Consider the following 26,190-nt stretch of genomic DNA (forward strand, 5'->3'; position numbering starts at 1 on the left):
TGACAACTCATGCCATGCATATGGGAACCAGTCTGGTTGTGTGATGTCACGCGAGCAGTGGTGATGAGGATTCTGGTCGATTTTCCCTTGTGGCCTTGGCCTGGGGTTGCAGGTCAGTAACTTGCAATTTGGATCAACTGTGGGCCACCTGAAGGACTCTCGTGTACCACCATGAGAACTGAAGTGAACTGAAGATCTTTAAGAACTATTGGTTTAGACTATTGTAGCCTGTAGATTCATTGTACTCCCTTATTTCTGCCAGTATCTGTCTCACAGGTGACCATTGGAATTACTTGTCCTTTGAACCTTTATCTCATTCCCCCTCCATTCTTTTGAAAAAAAGTAATTTATTCTTGGTGGGTTATCTTGCTAATCTACTAAAATTTGGAGCTCTTTAGTATGAAGCATCATGGGAATGAACCTGTGTTCTTTCACCCCTTGGTGCAGTATGTAGATTTCTATTTTCATTCTTTCACAGGATGTCAGCATCATTGGCTAGGCCAGCATTTGCTTCCCATCCCTAATGAGAGGGTGGTGGTGAGCTGCTGCCTTGAACCACTGCTGTCCATCTGATGTAGGTACACCCACAGTACTGTTAGGAAGGGAGTTTAGGTTTTTGCCTAGTGACAGTGAAGGAATGGCAATAATAGTCCCAAGTCTGGATGGCATGTGGCTTGGAGAGGAACTTGCAGGTGGTGGTGTTTCCACGCATCTGCTGCCCTTGTGGGTTTGGAAGGTGCTGTTGAAGGAGCTTTGGAGTATTACATAAGATAAGAACATAAGAACTACGAGCAGGAGTAGGCAATTCAGCCCTTCGAGCCTGCCCTGCCATTCAATATGATCATGACTGATCTTATTTCGGCCTCAAGTCCAATTTCCCGCCCTCTTCCCATAACCTTTCCACCCATTACTAATTAAAAATCTGTCTATCTCTGCCTTAAATTTATTCAGCGTCCCGGCATCCACTGCACTCTGAGGTAGTGAATTCCACAGATTCACAACCCTTTGAGAAAAGTCATTCCTCCTCATCTCTGATTTAAATCTACCACTCCTTAGCCTAAAACTATGGCCTCTCATTCTAGAATGCCCCACAAGGTGAAACATCCGCTCCACGTCTACTTTGTCTATCCCCTTTAGCATCTCTCATACCTTAATTAGATCTCCTCTCATCCTTCTAAACTCTAGTGAGTATAGGCCTAAACTGCTCAATCTCTCCTCATAAGACAAGCCCTGCATCTCTGGAATCAATCTAGTGAACCTCCTCTGAACCGCCACCAATGCAACTACATCCTTCCTCAAGTAAGGGGGCCAAAACTGTGCACAGTACTCCAGGTGCGGTCTCACCAATGCCTTGTACAGTTGCAACAACACTTCCCTATTTTTACACTCTATTCCTTTAGCAATAAATGCCAACATTCCATTTGCCTTCCTTATTACCTGCTGTATCTGCATACTAGCTTTCAGCGATTCATGCATGAGGACACCCAGATCCCTCTGCACTGAAGCATTCTTAAGTTTCTCTCCATTTAAATAATAAGTTGTCTTTATTTTTCCAACCAAAATGGATAACCTCACACTTATCCTCACACAGTGAAGCTGCAGTGTATCTTGCAGATGGTACAGGCTGCTACCACTGTGTCAGTGGTGGGGAAAGTAAATATTTATGGCGATGAATAAATGCCGATCAAACTAGCTGCTTTGCCCTGGGTGATGTTGAGCTTCCTGAGTGTTGTTGGAGCTGCACTCATCTAGGCAAGTGATCAGTACAGTATTCCATCACACTCCTGACTTGTGCCATGTAAATGGTGGGCAGTCTTTGTGGTTTGGGGGGGGGGGTTGTCAGGAGGTGAGTTATTCACCACAGCATTCCCAGCCTGTCTGCTCTTCTTGCCAAAACATTTATATGGTTGGCCTTCTGGTCAATGGTAGCCCCCAGGATGATGATGATGGATTCAGCAATGGTAATGTTGTTGATTGTTGTGGGGAGATGCTTAGATTCTCTCATGCTGGAGATGGTCATTGCCTGGCACTTGTGTGGCGTGAATGTTACTTGCCACTTATTAGCCCAAGCCTGTATGTTGTCCAGGTCTTGCTGCATATGGACACAGCCTGCTTCAGTATCTGAGGAGTTATGTATGGCACTGAACATTGTGCAATCATTCGTGAACATCCCCACTTCTGACCTTATGATGGAGGCAAGGTCATTGATGAAGTAGCGAAGACTTTTTAAAAATTCGTTCACGGGGTGTGGGCTTTGCTGGCTAGCCCAGCATTTATTGCCCATCCTTAATTGCCCTTGAGAAGATGGTGGAGAGTTGCCTTCTTGAACCGCTGCTGTCCATGTGGTGTAGATACACCCAGACTGCTGTTAGGAAGGGAGTTCCAGGGTTTTGAAGGAACAGTGATATATTTCCAAGTCAGGATGGTGAGTGACTTGGAGGGGAACTTCCAGGTGGTAGTATTCCCATCTATCTGCTGCCCTTGTCCTTCTAGATGGTAGTGGTCGTAGGTTTGGAAGTGCTGTCGAAGGAACCTTGGTGAATTCCTGCAGTGCATCTTGTAGATGGTACACACTGCTGCTACTGTGTGTTGGTGGTGGAGGGAGTGAATGTTTGTGGATGTGGTGCCAATCAAGCGGGTTGCTTTGTCCTGGATGGTGTTGAGCTTCTTGAGTGTTGTTGGAGCTGCACTCATCCAGACAAGTGGAGAGTTTTCCATCTCACTCCTTACTTGTGCCTTGTAGATGGTGGACAAGCTTTGGGCAGTTAGGAGTTGCTCGTCTTATGCTTCCTAGCCTCTGACCTGTTTTTGTAGCCACAGCATTTATATGGCTAGTCCAGTTCAGACTCTGGTCTATGCTAAGCCCTCAGGATGTTGATAGTGGGGGGTTCAGTGATGGTTATGCCATCAAGGGGCAATAGCTGGATTTTCTCTTGTTGGAGATGGTCATTGCCTGGCACTTGTGTGGCACAAATGTTACTTATCAGCCATAACTTCGATATTGTCCAGGTCTTGCTGCATTTGGACAAGGGCTGCTTCAGTATCGGAGGAGTCGTGAATGGTGCTGAACATTGTGCAATCTTCAGCAAACATCCCCACTTCTGATCTTATGATGGAAGGAAGGTCATTGATGAAGCAGCTGAAGATGGTTGGGCCGAGGACACTTCCCTGAGAAAGCCCTCAGCAATGTTCCAGTCCTCAATCTTTTCACCCATAATCCTCCTTTGTGCTAGGCATGACTCCTACCAATGTAGAGTTTCCCCCACCCTGGTTCCCATTTATTTCAATATTTATTTCAGCATCATTGCCACACTCGGTCGACTGCTGCCTTCATGTCAAGGGCATTCTCTCTCACCTCCCCTCTTGAGTTCAGTTTATTTGTCCATGTTTGCAACAAGGCTAGCATGGGTGAGCAGGCTGTTGCTGTGCAAGTGCTGATTGACAGCACTGTCGACGACAATTGTGCTATGATAGACTGTGAGAGCTGTCTGATTTTTAAGCAGCAAGATTGAGACCTGCTGAAGCTACCCAATTCTGCCATCTGCTGGAAAAAGCTGCTGGTTGCAGAAAGAAAAACAATCTGCTTCAAAGCGCTGGTGGTGCAGGAGAAAATAGGGGAAGGGGCATCATGCTAGTAAAGAACTGGGGGAGAGCACCTTTAATGTTTTATGGCACTAGTTTCGCTTAAGGGCTAAACAAAATGTAAACGAGAACAAGCCTCTGATCTCTCTTATTCTGGTGGTTTGTGCTAGGAATATGGCTGGATTGGGCTCTGCTGTGAAAAGCAAATGCACGGGAGTCTGCAACAGGCAAAGGCAACAGAAGGCACTGCCGCCTTTTCTGTTTGATGACATAACCAAAAAAAATGTGGTTTATTTACATTGTCTTTTAAAGCGAGACGCATGCTAAATTCTTCTCATTTCATCCACAGAATGGTAATATCACCGAGCTGCTGCTTCGTGAAGGATTTGCTCGCTGTGTTGACTGGTCAATTGCAGTTTATACCCAGGGACCAGAAAAACTTAGAGCTGGTGAAAGGTAAATTGTTTAATTGTGTGATTTGGGAAATCGAAAATATTCTGTGGAACTCAAATAAAAACTAGCCAGAAATACAATGGTGAATTTATCTGAGTGTTTAACTCATTGGATAGACAGAAATTTTGGCACCCTCTTCTTTTAATTTCACCTGATCACTGTAGAAACAATTGCTCCCATTGGAATATGTGAACAAGAAAAGCAATTGATTTTTATAATCGTATGCACAACAGACAGAAAATAAGAGTAGAAGAGGGTGCCAAAAATTCTCAGGTACACTCCCTCTCTCTCTGGAAGGTGAGCAGTGTTTGTGGGACTATTCCCATAGAATTGGTGCCTGAAGCGTGGGAGAGAAGGACAAAGGGAAAAATCAGGAACCTCTCTTATCTTTGTTCCACCCCTCTCCCACTGGAACTCCTTAACAATGATATGCAATTATGTTAGTAAAAGGATTTTGAAGTCAACATACAGGTACAATGAGCAATTGGGTAAGCAAACGGTATGTTAGTTTTTATAAGGAGTTAAGAGTGTAAGGAGAAGGAAGTCTTGCTGCAATTATATGGGGCTTTGGTGAGGATAGACCTGGAATACCGTGTACAGTTTTGGCCTCCTTCAGGAACGATATACTTGCATTAGTAGAATGCAATAAACATTAACTAAATATTGAAAATAACAAAATTGAAGCCAATGTGAATCAGGAGGAAAGCTCTGCATTGGTTGGAGTCATAGCTAGCAGAAAGGAAGATGGTTGTGGTTGTTGGAGGCTGATCATTTCAGTCTCAGGACATTACTACAGGGCTTCCTCAGGGTAGTCTCCAACCATCTTCAGCTGCTTCATCAATGACCTTCCCTCCAACATAATGCCTGAATCGGGAATGTTCGTTGTTGATTGTGCAGTATTCAGTACCATTCACAGCTCCTCAGATATTGGAGCAGATTGTTCTTGCATGCAGCAGCAAGACCTGGACAACATTCAGGCTTGGGCTGAAAAGTAGCAAGTAAAATGTGTTGTGCACACGTGTCAAGGAGTTACCATCTCCCACAAGAGAATCCAACCATCTTTCCTTGATGCTCAACTGCATTACCATCGCTGGACCTCCCTACCATCAACATCTTGTTGTGGGGAGGGGAGAGGTGGTGGTGGTTACCATTGAACAGAAATTTAACTGGTCCTGCCATATAAGTACTGTGGCTATAAGAGCAGGTCAGAGGCTGGGAATTCTGTAGTTAATGACTCAACTCTGGACTCCCCAAAGCCTGTCACCATCTACAAGGCACAAGTCAACCATGTGATGGAATACTCTCCACTTGCTTAGATGAGTGCAGCTCATATGTAAGGACAAAGTAGCCTGCTTGATTGGTACCTTATTCACCACCTTAAACATTCACTCCCTCCACCACCAGTGCACAGTGGCAGCAGTGTGTACAATCTACAAGATGCATGGCAACAACTTGCCAAGGCACCATCAACAGCACCTTCCAAACCCACGACCGTTACTACCTAGCAGGACAAGGATAGCAGACACATGGGCATACCACCATCTGCAAGTTTCTCTCCATCGAATACCATCCTGACTTGGAACTATCTCACTGTTCCTTCACTGTCACTGGGACAAAACCTGAAACTTCCTTCCTAACAGCACTGTGGGTGTACCTACAGCAAATGAACTACAGTGTTTTAAGAAGGCTGCTCACCCACCACCACCTTGAGCAATTAGGAATGGACAATACATGTTGCCAGCATGCTCACATCCCAAGAACGAATAAAAAAGATTCTGATTTGTGAATAAAATCACAAGATTGAGGAGCGATTGAGTAGAATGAGCCTATACTTTGGTGTTCAGAAGAATGACAGGTGATTTCATTGAACTGCATAAGATTCTGAGAGGGTTTGACAGGGTAGATGTGGAGAGACTGGGAATATCATGCTTAACCAATTTATTGGAGTTCTTTGAAGAAGTAACGTGCTGTGGATAAAGGAGAACCACTTAGATTGATAAGGTGTCACATCAAAGATTATTGCGCAAAATAAAAGCTTAGTGTGGTGGGTAACATAATGGCATGGATAGAAGATTGGCTAGCTAGCAGAAAACAGTAGGCATAAATGGCTTTCTGGTTTGCAAGATGTAACGAGTGGTGTGCCACAGGCATCCGTGCTGGGACCTCAGCTTTTTATATAAATATACAAATGACTTGGATGAAAGGACCGAGGGTATGGTTGCGAAATTTGCTGATGACGCACAGATGGATAGGGAAGTAAGTTGTGACGAGGACATAAAAAGGCTACAAAAGGATATAGCGAGATGAGTGGGAAGAGATCTGGCAAGTGGAGTATAATGTGGGAGACTGTGAAATTCTAAATTTTGGCAGGGATGTGCAAGAGGCGATGGTAAGAGATTGCAGAACTCTGAGATGCAGAAGGATCTGGGTGTCCTAGTGCATGAATTGCAAAAGGTTGGTATGCAGGTACAGCAAGTAATTAGGAAAGCTAATAGAATGATGTTGTTTATTGCGAGGGGAATTGAATACAAAGGTTGAGAGGTTAAGCTTCAGTTATGCATGGCATTGGTGAGACCACATCTAGAGTACTGTGTACAGTATTGGAAGGATGTAAATGCTTTGGAAGCAGTTCAGAGAAGGTTTCCTAGACTACCTGGAATAGGCAGGTTGTTTCATGAGGGAGGGTTGGACGAGGCTTGTATCTGCTGGAGTTCAGAAGAGTAAGATGAGACTTGATTGAAATATATAAGATCCAGAGGGGTCTAAACAGGGTGGATGTGGAAAGTATGTTTCCTGTCGTGGGAGAACCTAGAACTAGGGATCACTGTTTAAAAATAAGGGGTCACCAATTTAAGACAGATGAGAATTTTTTTCTGAGGGTAGTGAGTCTTTGGAACTCTCTTCCTTAAAAGGCAGTGGAAGCAGAGTCTTTGAATATTTTTAAGGCAGAGCTAGGTAGATTCTTGACAAGCAGTGGTGAGGGTAGGTGGGAATGTGGAGTTGAGGTTACAGTCAAATCAGCCATGATCTTATTGAATGGCAGAACAGGCTCGAGGGGCTGAATGGCTTACTCCTCCTAATTTGTATGTTCGTATGACTTTCCCTTGCTGAAGAGTTTAGAACTAGGGGTTATAGTATCAGAATAAAGGGTCAGCCATTTAAGACTGGGATGAGGAGAAATTTCTTCATTTAGAGATTGTGAATCTTTGAAATTTTCTACCCCAGAGGAATATGAATTCTCATTTGTTCAGTGTATTCAAGACACATTGGTAGATATTTGGACTATTAAGGGGTATGGGGATAGGGTGGAAAAGTGGAGTTGAGGTAGTTCAGCCACGGTCTTTTTGAATGATGTCGCAGACTCTATGGCCTACTGCTTCTCCCATCATTCCTATTCCTTATGTTCTCCCCTACTAATTCTGCCTCCAACAATCATTAGATTTTTCACTTTTGGAAACAATCATGAGTGTAAAATCTCCTCTAAGCTGAATGCTAATGTTGGGAGGAGGCGTTTGCTGAGTGAGTGGGAGGTGTTGATTCCCTTATGCATGTTAAGTCCATCCCAAGGCAGATAGAAATCTTAACAGCAACGCCAGTGTTCTTCTGAAATCTGTTCCTGACTCTTTCCTTACGACTAGATTAAGCTTTGCATTTTAGTTTCCTGTTTTCAGGTGAACTTATTCATGTATTCATGTAGGATGGTGCATGTAGTGAAGCTGCTGTGTGTTCCTGGGGTCATGTCAAAACTGGTGTTCGGGAAGAGAACTTTGTAGTATCCTGAAAATATTAGCTGTGCAGTGTTTTGAAATATATTCATTATGTGAAAAATCCTTTAAAAAATCTGAATAGATTGTTCTGAGCTATATCTTAATTCGGTTGGATATGTGTTCTCTGACTGAATTGCATCAATACAATTAAGTAGAATGGTGAATGAGCTGTGCTTGCTTGCCATCTAATGGCAGGCAGTAGACAGTGGTGTGGAGTATTGCATTGTATGGGCTAGATGGTAAAGGAAACAATTTTGTAGTTGAATTGTTCCTCTGTTCAGTGCTACCTCTGTGGGACTGGTGTATGTATTTTAGCAAAAGTGTAACCCTGTTTTAGTCACTAACCTTCTGATATATGATTGTTGGCATAGTTCAACAGCCTTTCCTCCCCATCTTTTACTACTTCAGATAGTCAATTGAAAGCTTTTGGAGAAAGTTTGATGGATTACCCACATCTTTGTGCTTTTACTCTTTCAAATTTTCTCCACTAACCAGTCTTTCAGATGCTGACTCAGTGGACTAAGGTTCAACTGGTATAGATAGTCTTCCGGTTCCAATGTCCATTTCATTTGCTCACTGAAATAGTGAGTACTGATGGGCTATTGTGACCAAATACTTGATCCTGTCTACACAGCATGCTTTAGGAATAGGAAGCTTGTCACCTTCCCTAGTGTACTTTCTGTAGGCTACTGTTTTCCCATATTGTTCTAGTTGAGTTTGCATCTGAATTGTGCTATCTTGTTCAATGCATTTATGCACTGAGGAGCTCCATTGTTAAAAGTTAAATATGTAGTTTATAAAAATAGCTGTTTCTCGTTCCAATACTCTTGTCTCAGTGTCTTTGCATTTGTGATTGATTAGCTCTCTTGTAATGAACCTGAGTTTGAGTTTTATTTTGTGAAGGTGCTACATCAATCTGTCACATACGACAAGGCCTAAGAGTTTAAAATACAGATGCAATAAAGATGTGTGTATTGCACTTGGCTATTTGCAGTGACTTGAGGCAGAAAAATCCTTGCATTTTGTCAATGATTCCCATACTCTTTACTGAGCTTACATTTCTAAGGTTCATGTTGCATTCACCCCCCCCGCCCCCCTTTCTAAGATGTATTTTGTAGTCCCCAGGTGGGAGGCAGAGTTCCATCCTATTGCTTTCAAAAATCCAGGGGGAAATAATTGAGAAGTTCAATGTGCTCACATTGCCTTCAGCCATGTAGAGATTGTGCACCTCAAATAGGTGCTGCTTCAAGGATCTCTACTTGCATTTGATGCTGCAGAAATGCCTTTTTCTTTATCTCAAGGGTTCCTGAACCATGGGTCATGACCCCCAATGGGGCTGCGGGACGAGATTTTAGGGTTGCGAGCTCAGAGGCTGTAATGGCTGGCGTGGAGTGGAGACTGTCGGGAAAGTCCTGGGACCAGCTCTGAGGCCCCATGATACATGCACTCGACCTTTTTTTGGCTCACAGCTCACTACATGGGGAGGAGAGTGAACAAGTCTCCATCCCTGTTGACTTCTAGAGGTGGCCATTGAAACTATCTGAGCTTCTTTAGGCGAAACAGTAATCTTACTATGCACCAGCAACAGCTCTGATAGCTACAGTGACTGCCTCTACAAACTAGTATGAATTTAAACCTCACCCAGACCACCAAAAAGCCCCTCCTCTGGCCGTGCTAGGTTCTATCAGTAGCTCTCTGGTCACCCCATGCTCCTGGCTCTTCGTGCACCCCCTCCATTCCTTAATAACCATTTAGGATTAGTGCTGCTAATTGATCACTGCCTTAGCTGAGTTGGCAGGTCTGTTCTTTAGCTGAAGGTAAACCTTCATACGCTTAGAATGCTTGTTTCTTGTGTTGACAGATCTGCCAAAGAACGCAAAATCCGGATCTGGAAAGACTATGTGGCTCCAACAGCTAACATGGACCAGAAGGACAAGCATTTTGTGGCCAAGGTTAGTGTCTATTACTGCAAATCAACAGTGGGGAGTGGTTAAATGTGAATTTTTTTTTTGAAGTATATGCCCTTTTCTTTAAATTGACAATGTCATGAGTAGCCTGCCCGCTTCATTGTTTTGGATAGTAAATGACCGTGGGTATAATTCTGCAGAGATGATTCATTCTGATTTTTTTTTCCTCCATCACTCCCTGTTATGGGTGGGCTGGTACCTTTCTGTGGTATGTGCTTGAGATCAGGGGCTCAGTGGGTTGAGACTTGCAGCTTCAAATCCATGATGTGTTGTGTTTAAACTTAATTTTTGCCCTGTTGCTCCTAGAAGCATTGACCTTTGCTGTGCTACAATTCTGAAGCTTTTATCCAAATAGGAATCTTTTGTAAGCCTGAGCAGTCAATGTCAGAAGGCTATTTAGCAATGGAACGCATCAAAAGCTGAGCTCAATCTGCTACGCACCAATTATCCTCATGGTACTTTCTGCCAAGAATCGATGACTACCAATTGTGAACAGAAACCCCTGTTGTGTTCTTCCCTGCACCCCCTTGTTCTATCACAGAAATGAACTGTTGCTATCTTGACTAAGATCAGCTAAATCAGTAACTTTGAATTTTCTGGCCTGTGTGATGCTCTTACACAACAATAGAAGAACATGTTCAAATGTAAATTAGGTGGCTATTGATTCTTTACACAATCATCTTGTCTCCTTGAGTTGATAACATTTCATGGCTGGAGTTGTACCCAAATATGCTCTAGTATTTAGGTAGCATCAGTGGGTAGGGCAAGTGATTTGTTATAGTGCTATAATTGTCTCTATTGTGGGTTATATTAAGGGCTAAGACTGTAGAGTTTTGATTTCAGTTAAAGGTCAATTGGAGGTTAACCTTTGGTTTGGTTTAGTATGCCTGTGTGTGTGTTTACAAACCATGCTTGAACTTTTGACCAAGTAAGAGGCTTTTAGAAACAAGAAGGCCCTGAGGTTGCTATTGGGGAACATTGCAGAGGGCGGAGCTATGCTCTGAAAGGAAAGCTGGTGTGTTTAGCTTTTTTTAGGTAAAGGTAAGTGCAAGAGAAGCCGTCAACACCTCTTTGTCCTTTTGTCTGACATCTTTTGGCAATCTCCACCTATCACTGGCCCTCTATCCAGCTCTACCTGTTCCCCCCCCCCCCCCCCCCCCTAAACCAGTTTATATTTCACCTCTTCAAATTTTCCTTAATTTTGTTGAAGAGTCATACGGACTCGAAACGTTAACTGTATTCCTCTCCGCAGATGCTGCTGAGTTTTTCCAGGTATTTTTGTTTTTGTTGTGTAAGAGAAGCTTACTTGGAGGCTGCAGACATCCAGTCTATTGTGTTTAACCAGAGAACTCCATTCTGTATGTTTAGAGAGAAAAAGAGGGAGTTCAAGAGAATTGGGTAGGACCAAGTAGCTCTGTAAAGAGAGAAGCCCAGCCACAGAATAGATGCCAAGGGAGTGTCTGTATGTGATTGGTGGATTGTGGTGTGCAATCGTCAGCAACGTCTATACTTGGACCAGGAGGTCGTATTGGTAGGAATATACCATAGACCTGAACTGTGACCTGTGCAGTCAGACCCAAAGAAAAAGGAACTGCCATCCAGGATACAAGTATGTTTAAAAGCCTATTGGAGTGAAAGCCACAGTAATAAGTTTAAACTGGGCTTAGTCTGTTGGATTGAGTTTAAGGTAGAAACTCATTGCTTAAAAATATCATTGTCTTATTTGCTCAGTATACCTTTTTAGTCATTATTGTTTGTGACCAAGTTTGTATAATAAAGATTCTTTTGGAGTTTCAATTTAATCTCGGAGTCCCGCTGCTTATTTACTTACCCTTGGTTCTTTCATTCTTTAAATGATTATGGTCATCAAGTCAAATCTTAACAAGTATCAGGCTTGTCCAGTGTTCTCATAGCTGGGATCATAACAGCAAATTACTTACTATTTCAAACCCGTGAAAGCTGCGCTTTCCTATGTGGTAGAAGTCCCTGACCTGCCCCATGGATTGTTTTGTCCTTGACCAAAATCATTGAATGTTTTACTCATGCCATTATTTTTAACTTTGCTGTATCTTAATTCAGCTTTAAAGCATCAAACTCAAAATTAAAGTTAGAAATACATTTAAAAACAAAAAAATTGGCTTAGAGTATGAGGCGTCTACAGGAGCAAAGTGTCCTCAGCATGAAAATATTTTACATTCATCTATAACAATTCTGAAATTATCATTAGTTAATCCAGTCAGGAAGTCCGTTTACTTTAATGCAGCCTCCATCAGATTATGGCAGTTACTGAAAATGCAGAAATATTAAATCAGCGCCTTACTAAACCACTATTTTGTCAGGACCTGTATTCAGAAGTTTTTATAAAATTAAAAAATTCACATATTTTGTACATTAGCAGTTCTGTTTTATATGCCCATGAGATACAGGGAGGGGAACACTGATGCATAGGCATGCATTTGTTTAAACCACAGCAACTTTATTTATATAGCACCTTTAAATGTCGTCAAATATTACTAGGTGCTTCACAGGAGCATTACCAAAGCAAATTTAACATGAACCACATCAGGAGATAATAGAATAGGTGACCTGGTGCCTGATAAAACGGGTAGATCTTAAGGAGTGTCTTGAGGCGAGAGAGAGATGGAGAGGCAGATAAATTTAGGGAGGGAATTCCAGAGCTTAGAGCCTAGGCAGCTGATGTCATGGCCACCAGTGATGGAGTGAATCAAATCAAGAATGTGCAAGGGGCAAGAATAGGAGGACCGCAGTTATTGTGGAGGGTTGTAGGGTCAGAGGAGGTTGCAAAGATGGGAAGGTGTGAGGCTTTGGAGAGATTTGAAAACTAGGTCGAGAAATGTTAAATCAAAACATTGGCAAACTGGGAGCAAATATTTATTTCAGTATCTCAGTAACCCCGAAAGCAGGTTTGCTGTTGCTTCCAAAGGAACCATCAACGTTCTTACGCTTACTGTGAAAGATACATTTTTTAACACTCAAATTCTGCAACTCTTTTTTATCGGGCCTCCAACTGATTTGCTTGTTTAACCCATTGTGAACTGGTTCTGGACTTCTGCTTTTGGACTGAATGGTGTACTGCTTGCTTCTGTAAAAGCATTATTTGCAACTAAGCAGTTTAGCTTATTACTAAATATATCTGGCCTTATCCATCATTTTTTTTTCATTCATGGGATGTAGGCGTCGCTGGCTAGCCCAGCATTTATTGCCTGTCTTTAATTGCCCATTCTTAATTGCCCTTGAGAAGATGGTGGTGAGTTGCCTCCTTGAACCACTGCAGCCCATGTGGTGTAGGTACACCCACACTGTTGATAGGGAGGGAATTCCAGGATTTTGTCCCAGTGACAGTGAAGGACTGGCTATATATTTCCAAGTTGGAATGGTGTGTGGCTTGGAGGGGAACTTCCAGGTGGTGGTCTTCCCATATGTCTGCTGTCTTTGTCCATCTAGATGTTGTGGTCGAGGGTTTGGAAGGTGTTATCTAAAGAGTCTTGGTGAGTTCCTGCAGTGCACCTTGTAGATGGTACACACTGCTACTATTGTGCGACTGTGGTGGAGGGAGTGAATGTTTGTGGATGTGGTGCCAAGCAAGCGGGCTACTTTGTCCTGGATGGCGTCAAGCCCCTTGCGAGTTTTTGGAGCTTCGCTCATCCAGGCAAGTGGAGAGTATTCCATCACACTCCTGACTTGTGCCTTATAGATGGTGGATAGGCCTTCGGAGTCAGGATGTGAGTTACTTGCCACAAGATTCCTAACCTCTGAGCTGCTCTTGTAGCCATAGTATTTATATAGCCAGTCCTGTTCAGTTTCTGGTTAATGGTAACCCCAGGAGGTTGATTGTGGGATCTTCAGTGATGGTAATGCTACTGAATATCAAGGGGTGACAGACTTTCTCTTGTTGGAGATGCTCATTGCCCGGCACTTGTCATCATTTGTGTGGCGCAAATGTTACTTGCCACTTGTCAGCCCAAGCCCAGATTTGTCCATGTCTTGTTGCATTTGGACATTGACTGCTTCGGTATCTGAGGAGTCACGAATGGTGCTGAACATTGTGCAATTATCAGCGAACATCCCCACTTCTGACCTTATGATGGAAGGAAGGTCATTGAAGCAGCTGAAAATGATTGGGCCTAGGACCTTACCTTGAGGAACTCCTGCAGTCATGTCCTGGACCTGAGATGATTGACCTTGAACAACCACCTTCCATTGTGCTAGGTATGACACCAACCAGCGGAAAGTTTTCCCTCAGATTCCCATTGACTCCAGTTTTGTTAGGGCTCCCTGATGCCGCACTCAGTCAAATGCTGCCTTGATGTCAAGGCCAGTTACCCTCACCTTGCCTCTGCAGTTCAGCTTTTTTGTCCACGTTTGATCCAAGTCTGGAATGAGGTGAGGAACTGAGAGATCCTGCTGGAATCCAAACTGAGCATCAGTGAGCGGGTTTTTGCTAAGCAAGTGCCCCTTGCTAGCACTGTTTATGACCCCTTCTATCACTTTATTGATGATGGAGAGTAGACTGATGGGGCAGTAATTGACCAGGTTGAATTTGTCCTTTTTGTGTACAGGACATAGCTGGGTAATTTTCCACTTGCTGGATGGATGTCAGAGTTGTAGCTGTACTGGAACAGCTTGACCTGGAGCACAAGTCTTCAGTACTATTACTGGAATGTTGTCAGAAAGCATCACCTTTGCGGTATCCAGTGCCTTCAGCTGTTTCTTGATATCACGTGGAGCGAGTCGAATTGGCTGAAGACTGGCATCTATGATGTTGGGGACCTCTGGAGGAGGCCGAGATGGGTTATCTGCTTGGCACTTCTGGCTGAAGATTGTTGTGAATACTTCAGCCTTATCTTTTGCACTGATGTGCTGGGCTCCCCCACAATTGAGAATGGGGATATTTGCGGAGCTATTTCCTCCAATAAGCTGTTTATTCGTCCACCACCATTCACAGCTGAATGTGGCAGGACTCCAGACCTTAGATCTGATCCGTTAGCTGTGGAATCGCTTAGCTTTGCCTATCACTTGCTGCTTATGGTGTTTGGCATGCAAGCAGTCCTGTGTTGTAGCTTCACCGGGGGACACCTCATTTTTAGGTATGCCTGGTGCTGTTCCTGGCATGCCCACCTGTGCTTTTCATTGAACCAGGGTTGATCCCCTGGCTTGGTGGTAATGGTAGAGTGGGGGATATGTTGGGCCATAAGACCATAAGACATGGGAGCAGAAATTAGGCCATTCGGCCCATCGAATCTGCTCCGCCATTCAATCATGGCTGATAAGTTTCTCAACCCCATTCACCCGCCTTCTCCCCGTAACCTTTGATCCCCTTACCAATCAAGAATCTATCTATCTCGGTCTTAAATACACTCAATGACCTGGCCTCCACAGCCTTCTGACCGCCTCCTGAAACAAAGCGTCCAGGTAACCCTCCCCCTCCCGGATGTGCCGCAGCGTCCGGAGCTCAGACTCCAGCTCATCAATTCTGAGCCGGAGTTCCTCCAGCAACCAACACTTGCTGCAGATGTGGTCACTGCGGCTCGCAATGGGATCTGCCAGCTCCCATATCATACAGCTACAGCACATCACCTGCCCAGCCATCTCGACTTAGTTAATTAATTAATTAGCTTTGCAGTGTTTTTTTTTTCAAATTTGGTGCAGATTTCCTACCAACCATTCAGGTCACAGCTTTCCTGTGATGTCACTTTTTCAGTTTTGGCTTCAGTTACTCTGTGCCCCGAGGTCACCGCTCCGGTGCTCCTCCCGAGTCTGTTCCCTAGAGACAAGGCCGCGAATCCCCGAGGTAAGCTAGATTTATACTCACTGCTCCGGCGCTCCTCCCTCTGAGTTTGCTCCCTGGTGACAAGGCCACTAATCCCCGAGGTAAACTAGATTTATACTCACCGCTCCGGTGCTCCTCCCTCCGAGTCTGCTCCCAGGATTTACTCACCAATCAGCTGCTTTTTCTTTAAAATCCACTTTCAGAAGAGCATTCCTCGCAGGTCTGATGCACTCCTGAAGGCACTGCCTCTTCCTCTCTCTTTTTTAGGTTTGAGGAGGAGGGAGGGATAGAAACACTACAGCAATGTAATGTAATTTGTAACACGAGGTTACAAATTGTGGCTGAGTACAATTCTGCTGCTGAAGTGAGGCATGGTGGAATTTTTACATGTTAAACAGTAACAACAAAAAGGTTTATTGCTTACCCAACAGAAAGCTCCCTGCCCTCAGCTGCTGATGAGAGTTGGTTAACGCTACTGGACAGCTCATGATAAACTCTTGTATTTCAGCAACCTGAGATAATCTAATTTCAAGTGAGCTTTCCATGTAATCGTTATGCTGTACCATGTCATTTCACCTAGTTTGGGATGCCCATGAACTAGAAATGAATGCTGCTTTGAGGGCTGATGCTGCAAATTACTTTGTGTAATTTCAGCTTTATTTAACCAAACAGTTTTAAAAACAAATGCATTAATCTTCTATCTAAATCATGATCAGTGCTTTTAACCAATTTGTTTTTCTTTAGTTGATAATATAAGGAATACAGGAACTTTTTTTTAAATTGACTGTGGATTTATAAGGTTTTGCTTGCAAGATTTGCTCATAATGTGGCTGGAGATTCTTATATTGAAGAATAGCCTGGCCTCCTGTGAACTGGAACTTGGCAGCCACTGAAGTCTGAGCCTCTTGACCTGTTATTTCTGTCAGAATCTAATGCTTATGGATTGTGAAATGGATTTTGGAACCTTACCTGCTTTAACTGAGATCAATGACCCCTGACCTCGTGCCTGGGTAATTGTACTTTCAAAATCACATTTCAAAAAGATGTAAATGTGCTTACAAGAGGCAAGTATACAACTTCCAGTTGGGTTTCCAACTGAGCTGACCGTAACTCAACTATTGCAGTTAACTGTTTCATCATCATCCCCCAAACTCAACCCAGTGGAACTGATGGGTGCTGATTACTTAATAGTAATGGGAAGTGGACAATAAACTTGGGAGTTATTATCGAGCCAACCTTCTGCAGCAGACACTACAAATATTGACCATCTGTGTTCTTGCTCTCCTTCCCCAGCGCCTCCCCACCCTCCAACCATTTGAAGAAAGACACACATTGATGCACAAGATCCATTTCTTGATTCAGGGATGTTGCATTGTGACAAATTACTGGGTTGGAAGATTTGAACTTATGTCGTTTAAGCAAGTCCTGACCACCTTACTACAAATACAGCTATTCTCGTAACACCCTTGTTCCCATTCCCAAAGAGGCAGTGTTAGCTGTCCAAAGAAAATGTGCTGTCATTCCAGATATTTGTTCAACACACCAGAAGTAACATTCGATTAAGTCAATAAACACAAAAATATGTAGAATTAAGAATTCGAGACTGTGTTTATGGTGCATGTTCAGTTCAGACCCAGGAAGATAGAAATCTGATGGCCTCAGATTCCTTCATGGATCCCTGTTTAAAAGCTTATGATGTGAGGTAGCTGAGGTGCAGCCATGTGATTGTTGGTGGCTTTTTTGGTGCACTGTATACAGGTCTGAGCAGAGAGCATGTAGCTGCTCATGCTGCGTTTGGTGGGAAGTGTTTGTGGTAGTCTGTACACTTAAATTTGTGAATGAATTGTAGTTTCGGCTATTTTGCTTACTTTAGATTGAAAGGAACTGACGGAACAGATGACTCTTCATTCAGAAGAAAATAATAGCAACACAAGGCATTAGGTGTGCATTTTCAGACCACCTGTCTGTATGTTGGCATAATGAAAACTGACTGGGACCAATCTCTGGCATGAATGCCAGGTTGCATTTTGGGGACTTGGTGTAGAAAAAGAATCATGGCAAAGTCCAATATTGTTGAATTATCATGTACTGTATACAGGAAATGAAATTGTAAAGAACAGACTTCCCAATATCACTAGCAGTAATTGAGTATGCTTCAGCTTGACTCAGTTGCAAACAGTGTCCTGAGTCAGAAGGACGTGGCCCACTCCAGAATCTTCCTCCAACTCTACCAAGTAAAAGATTAACTGATTATTCACCTCGCTGTTATGGGGATCCTGTTGTATGCATAAGGGCTTCCAAGTTTGGCTACATAGGTTGCTGCTCTTGAAAATAATTTACTGCATATACTTCTAGATACTTCTGATGCAAGCTGTTCACAGAAGAACAGGGAATGATAGAAGGACACAGCACAGAAGGCGGCCATTTGGTCGTCATATCTGTGCCAGAAAGACAACAGCTGCAACATTGCAGAGCTCCGTCAGGGGTGTCAGCTCAGATTTTGTACTTGAATCTCTGGAGTGGAACTTGAACCCACAACCTTTTGATCATAGATGAAACCCTGGGTGCTTCACTGGTTATTTATTTGGTTCATTGCAATATTAGGAGAATTATTTCTATTTATATATGGTGGGGAACATCTTTGGCAAAGCTCATTTTAAACCCATTTTGCTGTGGGTTACTGTATTGCATCCTGCGCTGACTAGCAGCTGGGAGACCTGTGTGATGCTGACACAGAAGTGAAATACTGTAGATGTGGATGCTGGAAATCTGAAATAGAGAAAATGCTGGAAATACTCAGCAGGCCAGGCAGCATCTGCAGAGAGAGAAAAACAGTTAATGTTTCAAATCTGTGACCTTTGATCAGCAAATCAGTTTCATCAATTCATTCATCAGTTCTGATGAAAGGTCATAGACCTGAAATTTTAACATACTTTCTCCAGAAATGCTGCCTGGCTATTTCCAGCATTTTCTGTTTTTACTCTTATGATACTGGCCCCTTAATGCATCAAAGTGATTTGGGCTGACTTTCTTTTCCTGCTTTGGTCCTGGGCCACTGCCCAGACCCAGCTATCCTAATGCCTTTGGCACTTTTGGTGGGACATATTGGAATGGTGAAGCACTGGAGCATGTGAATTAGTTTATAGCCTGCTTGTTTAGCCATTTGAATGTTTGACTTGTGTGGTGCAGAGCCAGTAACGTCACAAGATGAGATCAAGAAAGAACAAAGTACTGCAATCTGTGCAGTGATGTTTGGATTGGGGCTGCAACAGCAGACCTCAATACTGCAATATTAAAGTATGTTACGTAAAGTGACTTTGTAATAAAGCAAATTAGATTTTCAGTATAACTCAGTGTTGTCATGAGAGGGCACTGTTGAGCTGAAGATAACTGTGATTCCCTCCAGTGCATAAATTAATGAATTGGACTGCAGTGCTCCATTTGTACCGTTACATCTTGCTTAGAGAGAGAGCAGCTGGGGAGAAAACGGTATGTTCAAATATGTTTTTTTTCTCCAAATCCCATGAAACAGGCACAGTGGGTCGAATGACCTTCCATACTCTATGATGCTACGTATCTTTTCATTCATGGTAAACATGCAAGCGTTTTCCAGCAGGGGTCACTGGAGAGCATTTGGAAATGGGAATCCCTGTTGACTTGATTCTATATTCCTCCCTTCAAATCTACTTGTGGATTGCCGAAAAAAGAGACACATTGTTGAAGATTTTCATTTTGCAATCATCAGGACAGATGAGAGAGTGCCAAATTTCAAAGGGAGCAACAATTTATACTACATGAGAAAAGAGTGCTGATTGGTTGGCAAGTTGACTCTGGTCAGGGTGTTGCCATGGAGAGTGCATCAGGGTACTATTGTCCCCTCTTTGGACCCCCCCCCCGGGTCGCTTTTAATTCACAAAAGATGACTGGACATGTTCCTTTTGCCTGCAGAGGGTAGGTCCCTGCTTATGGATATATGTAGCTCTGGCAAGCATAAGTGAGCCACATTGTGAGCCTGACTGATGATCTTAAATTGGTTACTAGTGTATTCTTAGCACACTGTAGATTGTTCAGCAAGTGCTGTCTAATCGTGGAATCACAGCAAACGTTAGACATAATGTTAAAAGCAAAATACTGTAGTTGCTGGAAATCTGAAATAAAAACAGAAAATGCTGGAAAAACTCAGCATCTGTGGAGAGAGAAACAGAGTTAACATTTCGAGTCCGTATGACTTTTTTTTGAGTTTTACAAGCATGGGCTATTAATCTGCTTGTGCTGAGGCTCAATATAGATTCTGGGGGTGATCGGGTAACTTGATGCAAACTGGTCTGTATGGTTTTAGTATTTCATCAAACAGTGTAATTCACACGTGGAGCCACTGAAGGGTGTTGCAGTAAGTTTATTTTAATTAAAGTTGTAGCAGCCAGCACTTTGGGGTTGGAGGGAGGGTGGAGTGGAGAACCAGCCATTACCATTTGACAAACATTGTATCACTCGGAGTGGGGGATGGTAAAAGTGAGACCTGATAGGTGTAAGTAGAGGATTGATTGATCGACCAAATGCAAGCCTGTGACCTGATAGGGGATGGACTTGATTAAAGAATTGGAACTTCACAGATTTTTAAAATCAATTAAAGGTTTTAATCAATAACTTTAAACCTATTTATTGAGATTTTGAGAGTTTTGTCGGTGAGTGCAAGCTGTGATGTATTTTATTAACTGAGCAACTGACACAGTTTGAATAATATTGATCTACTGGGTCAGTGTAATGCTAACTTGACAGCAATTTAGGAAGATATGTTATGGTGAGCTGAAGACAGGATACTTTGCATTAGATATAGTGTCTTGTATGTTGGAAATATCTTAAAATATGTATTATTTTCAAGTGCAGTGACATTCTTGGCATGCTTCAGTCATTTTATGCGTAGCAAGACTCCACAAAAATTAAATAAACGGAAAATTCATGTTTCTATTTTGGTGATGTGGCATGCAAGAACCCTCAACTCTTCATAGTGCCATTGGAGCTCCAAGTCCCAACGGCCTCAGAAGTTTCATACATGTGTGGACTGGGAGTGGACAGCACATATGTGATCTGGCAGTTAGGGCTCGACTATGCTGACAGTGGAGCATCCTATAAAAAGAGAAAAACAAAATGGTACAAAAACCCCAGTCGTAACCAGGCACGGAATGCCATAGTCGGAAAGAGTCCCAGGCAGGGGATGGGGAGGGGGCAGGGAGAGGTCCCAAGGGAAGTCCTGGACAGGGAGAGGTCCCAGTTAAGTTAAGAAGCAGGAGCAGAGAGGCTCCAAGCAGAAAAAGGGCACAGCTAACAGGCCTTAAATCGAAGAGGCAGAAGTCCTGGCAATCGGAGGGCTTAGGAGAAGCCCTGGCAACCAAAGGAGGTAACTCTGTGTAGGCATTGGGGTGAAGGTAATCCTTTGGAACAGTAGTATTCTGCGCACTGTGGCTGAAGAGCTGAAGTTGTACTTTATAGTTAGTGCTTGAGTGCATACTCAGGAATCCAGAGGAACGGAACCTCAGAAGACGAGATTGAAACCCTGTGAGGTGGGCTGCCGTTGACGCTGTCCAGGTTGGAGCAACATTTGGAGAGAATTCCAAGGCGCAATCTTCAAAGGTGAATCCTGCAATTCCCTGAGAGAGAGAGAGAGAGAGAGAGTGTGTATTTAATCAAGATTGTTTGACTCCGTGTTTACTGATGTCTAGGTGGCTTGTTGAGAAATCCCTGGAATCTGCCTTGGTTGCATCTATCATTTATTGTGCAGTGTGGAGTATTCAACCAGTTTGCCTGTTAAGTCACATGTACCTCATATTAACCTGAATGTTGGAGTATCAATTATTGTAAATTGTTTTATTGTTCTGACCTTATAGTTAAGTTTATTTTTGCTTGTTCAAAACCTATGGAATCTTGTGGCTTCATTCTCTTAGCAAGTATCTTGAACCTCAAACTTTGTCTACTTTAAACAAAAAGTTACTGATCCCTAAATGGATCATGCCAAAAATTGAGAATCTGATCCTGGATCATAACATCATGGAATCTTTAATACCTGACTGAACCATTGGAGCAGGCAGACATTGCTTTGGTTTAACATCTCAACCAAAAAGTGGCCCCTCTGATAGTCTGGCCCATTGTCAACTCTATGCTGGAATGCCAACTTAGGTTATGAAATCAAGAAATGAGTCTCGTACCCATAGCCATCTAACTTTATCAATGCTACCAGCTGAGCTAAGGAGATCTGTTAAACGTAATATCTCACTCCCTTACCCATCCAGAAAAAAAGATAGAGGTTATGACTATATTTCTTCCCTTCCTTATATCCATATAGATGACACACAACTAACAATATTAGTGTAAAAGCGAAATACTGCGATACTAGAAATCTGAAATCAAAGCGCTGAAGAAGGATCATAGACTCTAAGCGTTAACTCTGTTTCTCTCTCCATAGATGCTGTCAGACCTGCTGAGTTTTTCCAGCATTTCCTGTTTGTGTAACAATATTAGTGATTCCTCAAGATTATCAGATCAGAGGCAATCTCGCAGATGGTGAGAAGGTGGAACAGATAAATTTCTGGTCCCTTCCACTTGAGGTTTTCTATACGCTGTGTTGGTATCTGGGTTTCTTCTGGATGTAAACTGTGGGAAGTCAGAGAGCAAAGTTCAGTAGTGGCCAGTGTTGAACTTCTGCTGACATCTTTGCCTCCCAAGGAGTGCTGATCACTGACATCAGTAGAGTGTTTATCTGCCTTATATATATGGAGACCTAAAATAGATAAATAAAATCCATTGAGAGGGGAAACAGATTTTAAAAGAATAAACATCACCTTTTGTCCAGCTGCTGCTTTACATGTTTTTGAATACAAAAGTTTGGGAGCTCCTTTTGTCCAGTGGCAACAACACTGTCTTTCCCGTCTGTGGATAGTGGGAATGTGCTCTACTTGGGAAGACCTTATCCATTCTCAGCAGAAAGCACCAAGGTCTGTGCAGTGTTACCTGATCTCCGGTGTGGTGGTCGGGGCATTACAGCTGGCCTCCAGTGTGTAGCTTGCCAATGCTCACTGCTTAGGCTTACTCAAAAAGGTCTCTTTGAAGTAACAAAGGGTTCTTGGGGAACCAAATGTTAGCACAAATCAGTGCAATAAGATGAATGAAAAGCTCTCAATGCTGTTTGGTAGTTTTCTGTAGCCCAGTGTTCAATAATTCTCTGGTCTACTGTGTTCCAACCATTTATAGCAGTGATGGGAGAACTGCTGTTTGAGCAAGGATGGGATGTCAGATTGTTAAATGTGGTTTCTGACTTGTTATCAATCACGTCTCAGCCCACAAGCTGTGAAATGTCAGCTGAGAGTAGTGGGTGTAAATGTGTAAATATTTAATCAGGCTGTTTAATTTCCCCTGCAATTTTACTTTGAAACTGTAAAATAATAACCTAATGCACTCCCTGCAAAAGCAAATGAAGCAGGATTCTGCACTTAATACTGTTGGGATTGGACGTTGCAAAGTTTTATAGCATAGTTTTCGGCCCATATAACCTCTATTTTGCATTGCAGTGATATGATCCATCAAAGCAGCTAATGGTGTCATAGCATTCTTAAAAGGGAGCTGGGTAAATATCTTGTTATGTAGTGGCTGAAGGTTTGTAGAGATGAGTAGCAATCCGTTAATGCTTTATGGGACTGTGGTTAATAACTTATCTGTAAATGTAAATTGGTATTACCACCTCCTTGTCATTATGTTAACTTGGGTAAAGCAGGAGATAAATCTTCCAAGGTATCTATTGCTAATTGGTTGTCATTGATCTGCTGGAAGATACTTGTTTATGGATATCTGAAGTACAAGATTGGGCTTGCTTGTATTGTGCCCCCCACCTCTTGTGTGCTGGTATTCATTGTCTGTATTCACACCTCAAGAATGGCCACTTGGATGACTTAGTATAGAGATTTGGTGGCACGTGTGGATCTGCAATGCAGTGGAGGCAACTAGGCAAGGCAAAGAGAATAAAAAAAATCCATAGCCAATTCAGGTAGAAAGCAATCAAGGAAATTACTTTCCAATTCCTGAAGTCAATTGAGCAAGATGTAGAACACAGTAACGGGAAGACATTTTGCCTGGTATCCACCTAACTTTTGTGTACTATGATATCAGCTATGGTTCGAAACACATCCAACTCCTTTTTGAAAGCTTCAAGAGCATCCAAAAATCACCAAATGAACTAGCAACTTGTTTCAATGATTGAGTTCTGTGAAAGAAAAAACCTTCTGATATGTAACAGTTCCATGTTCGCAAAACCTCTTTGCGTGCCCTTCAACTTCTATAAATCAAGTTCATCGATTTATCCACATCGACCAGATCTAATCATTTTGTTATTTTGAAGGCTTTACTCAAACCCCTCCAAAATCTATGCTTTGCTACAGTAATAGGACCCATTGCTATCGATCAATCATGGTAACTCAGAACCTTTATAAACCTGATATAATTATAGTAACTTCCTCAATTTTTTCCCCCAGGCTTCTTAGCACAACATATGGGGGGATTAAATTTGGATTTGGACACCATCTTCTTGGTGAGATCTAACTGAAGTTTTTATACAAAGACAGTTTTGTGCTTATTATTTTGTCTTGGATTGTCCTAGCAATGCACCATAATGCTGTATTTGCGTTTACTGATGCCTCAGGGCACTATTTGAGTGATTCATGTACTATGAATGTAGGTTTTCTCTCTCACAACAGTCTTAACTTTGCAATTCTGCATAGTTTACAATAGCTTTTAACCTTGGCCCCGGCCACATGCATAACACGAGCTTTATTTATATTTAAATGATAACTGCCAGACTCCTTAGATCCATTTGTGATCTGTATTTCTCATTCAGGGCTCTAATAACCACACAAACCTTTGTATCATGTGAAATTGCAGGCACTTTGCCCAACATCCCCATCCAGTTCATTAATGAAGATTGTGAGCCTAACGAGCCTAACATTGATTCCTGTGGGCCTCCACAAGTAGCTACATAGAGCTATTACTATCAATGGCAACCTTCTGTCAATTAAAATATAACCAATTCCTTACCAAGCCCAAAGTCTGCCCACTAGTCCCACTGGGCTCCATGTTATTAAGTAGCCTATTGTGTGTAACCTTGTTTAAAAAAAAAAACTTTTGAAATCTGGGGAAATGATGTCAATCAGGTTGTCTATGTAATCACCTCAGAAGATTCAACCAGATTAGTAAGACATGGCAACCATTTCTAATGGGCATGTTGAGAGTTGATGAGTGCTTCTCTGTCACGCTGGTCATAGTGTTCTGATGCCCAGTAACTAGTCTGTAATCAAAATTCAGCTAATGTGCCTGTAATTTCTTCATTCTGACTTGTTTCCCTTTTTGAATTTTGACATCATGGCTTTCCTAAGCCTGTCGAAACATTCCCGCGTCCCAGCAGTATATGAACAAGTGGCTTGTTGAGCACATCTCTTTTCTCTTGAGCCGCTCCTTAGATTAATGCAGTTGGGTCCAGCAGTCCAACCTGTTCCGCCACTATTTTATTCAAGACTATAATGTGCTTCTATTCAGCAGTTTCAGGGTCACTGTACAAGGTGTCACTGAACTTGAGTGTTGTGTGCTGGAGAGAAGACTGATTAAAAAGTAGCTACTTAAAATCTCTGTCGTACCCTGGAAGTCCAGCTGAATCTTCCCTGGGGTGTCCTTGCTGTCCTTAATTACACCCTGATCTCTAACATAGCTAAATAAGATCTTTTAAAGCTATACCTACTGCTGTCTTCTCCAATGATTTTTTTTTTTAAGCTAGCCTGATAGTTTTCATTGCCGATTGCCATCTATCACTGTTGTCCTGAGCTTTCAGTCTGTTAAAGCATATATTGTCAGTTTTACCCAAGTGTCCCCTCCCCTGCCACACTCCCACAACCTGCGCACGCATACACGTGCAACGAGGTCTGAAACTGTCAGGGTTCCTACTTAAAATTAAACAAAGTACCTGATTACCCCTATTTTGTTTCCAATCGTTTATTACATGCACAAACTACCCTGCCCTTCAATACTAAATCTATTTTATTCTTTCATGGGATATGAGCTTTAGTGGCAAAGCCAGCATTTATTGCCCATCTCTAATTGCCTGTTAGAAGGTGGTGGTGAACCATCTTGAACCACTCTAATTTGTGTAGATATATCTACAGTGGTATTAGGAAGGGAGCTTTTTGACCCAGTGCGAGTAAAGGAATGGCGATATGTTTCCAAGTCAGGATGGTGTGTACGTTGGAGGGGAACTTGCAGGTGGTAGTGTTCCCATGCACCAGCTGCTCTTGCCCTTCGAGGTGGTAGAGGTTGAGGGTTGGAAGGTTGAAGGAGGCTTGCCGAGTTGCTACAGTGCATCTTGTAGATGGTACTACTGCTACTGTGCATCGGTGGTGGAGGGAATGAATGTTTAAGGTGATGATGAATGGGGTGCTGACCAAGTGGGTTGCTTTATCCTGGATAGTGTTGAGCTTCATCCTGGATAGTGTTGAGCTCCTTGAGTGTTTGAGCCATGCTTGTCCAGGCAAGTTGGAAAGTTTCCATCATACCCCTGACTTGTGCCATACAGATAATGAGCAGCCTTTAGGGAGTCAGG

At 42.7% G+C, this 26,190-nt stretch overlaps 1 protein-coding gene across 1 annotated transcript in view; it reads left to right on the top strand.

The window, feature by feature from the left end:
* Positions 1–26,190, top strand: part of snd1 (staphylococcal nuclease and tudor domain containing 1) — a 913,627-nt gene that overhangs the window by 47,915 nt on the left and 839,522 nt on the right. Inside the window, exons 8-9 of the mRNA XM_078553113.1 lie at positions 3,932–4,038; positions 9,664–9,754. Coding sequence (XP_078409239.1) covers positions 3,932–4,038; positions 9,664–9,754 — 198 coding nt within the window. The remainder of the gene's footprint in view (positions 1–3,931; positions 4,039–9,663; positions 9,755–26,190) is intronic.

Source organism: Cetorhinus maximus, chromosome 12 (assembly GCF_964194155.1).
Source record: "Cetorhinus maximus chromosome 12, sCetMax3.hap1.1, whole genome shotgun sequence".
Taxonomy (NCBI): Eukaryota; Metazoa; Chordata; class Chondrichthyes; order Lamniformes; family Cetorhinidae; genus Cetorhinus; species Cetorhinus maximus.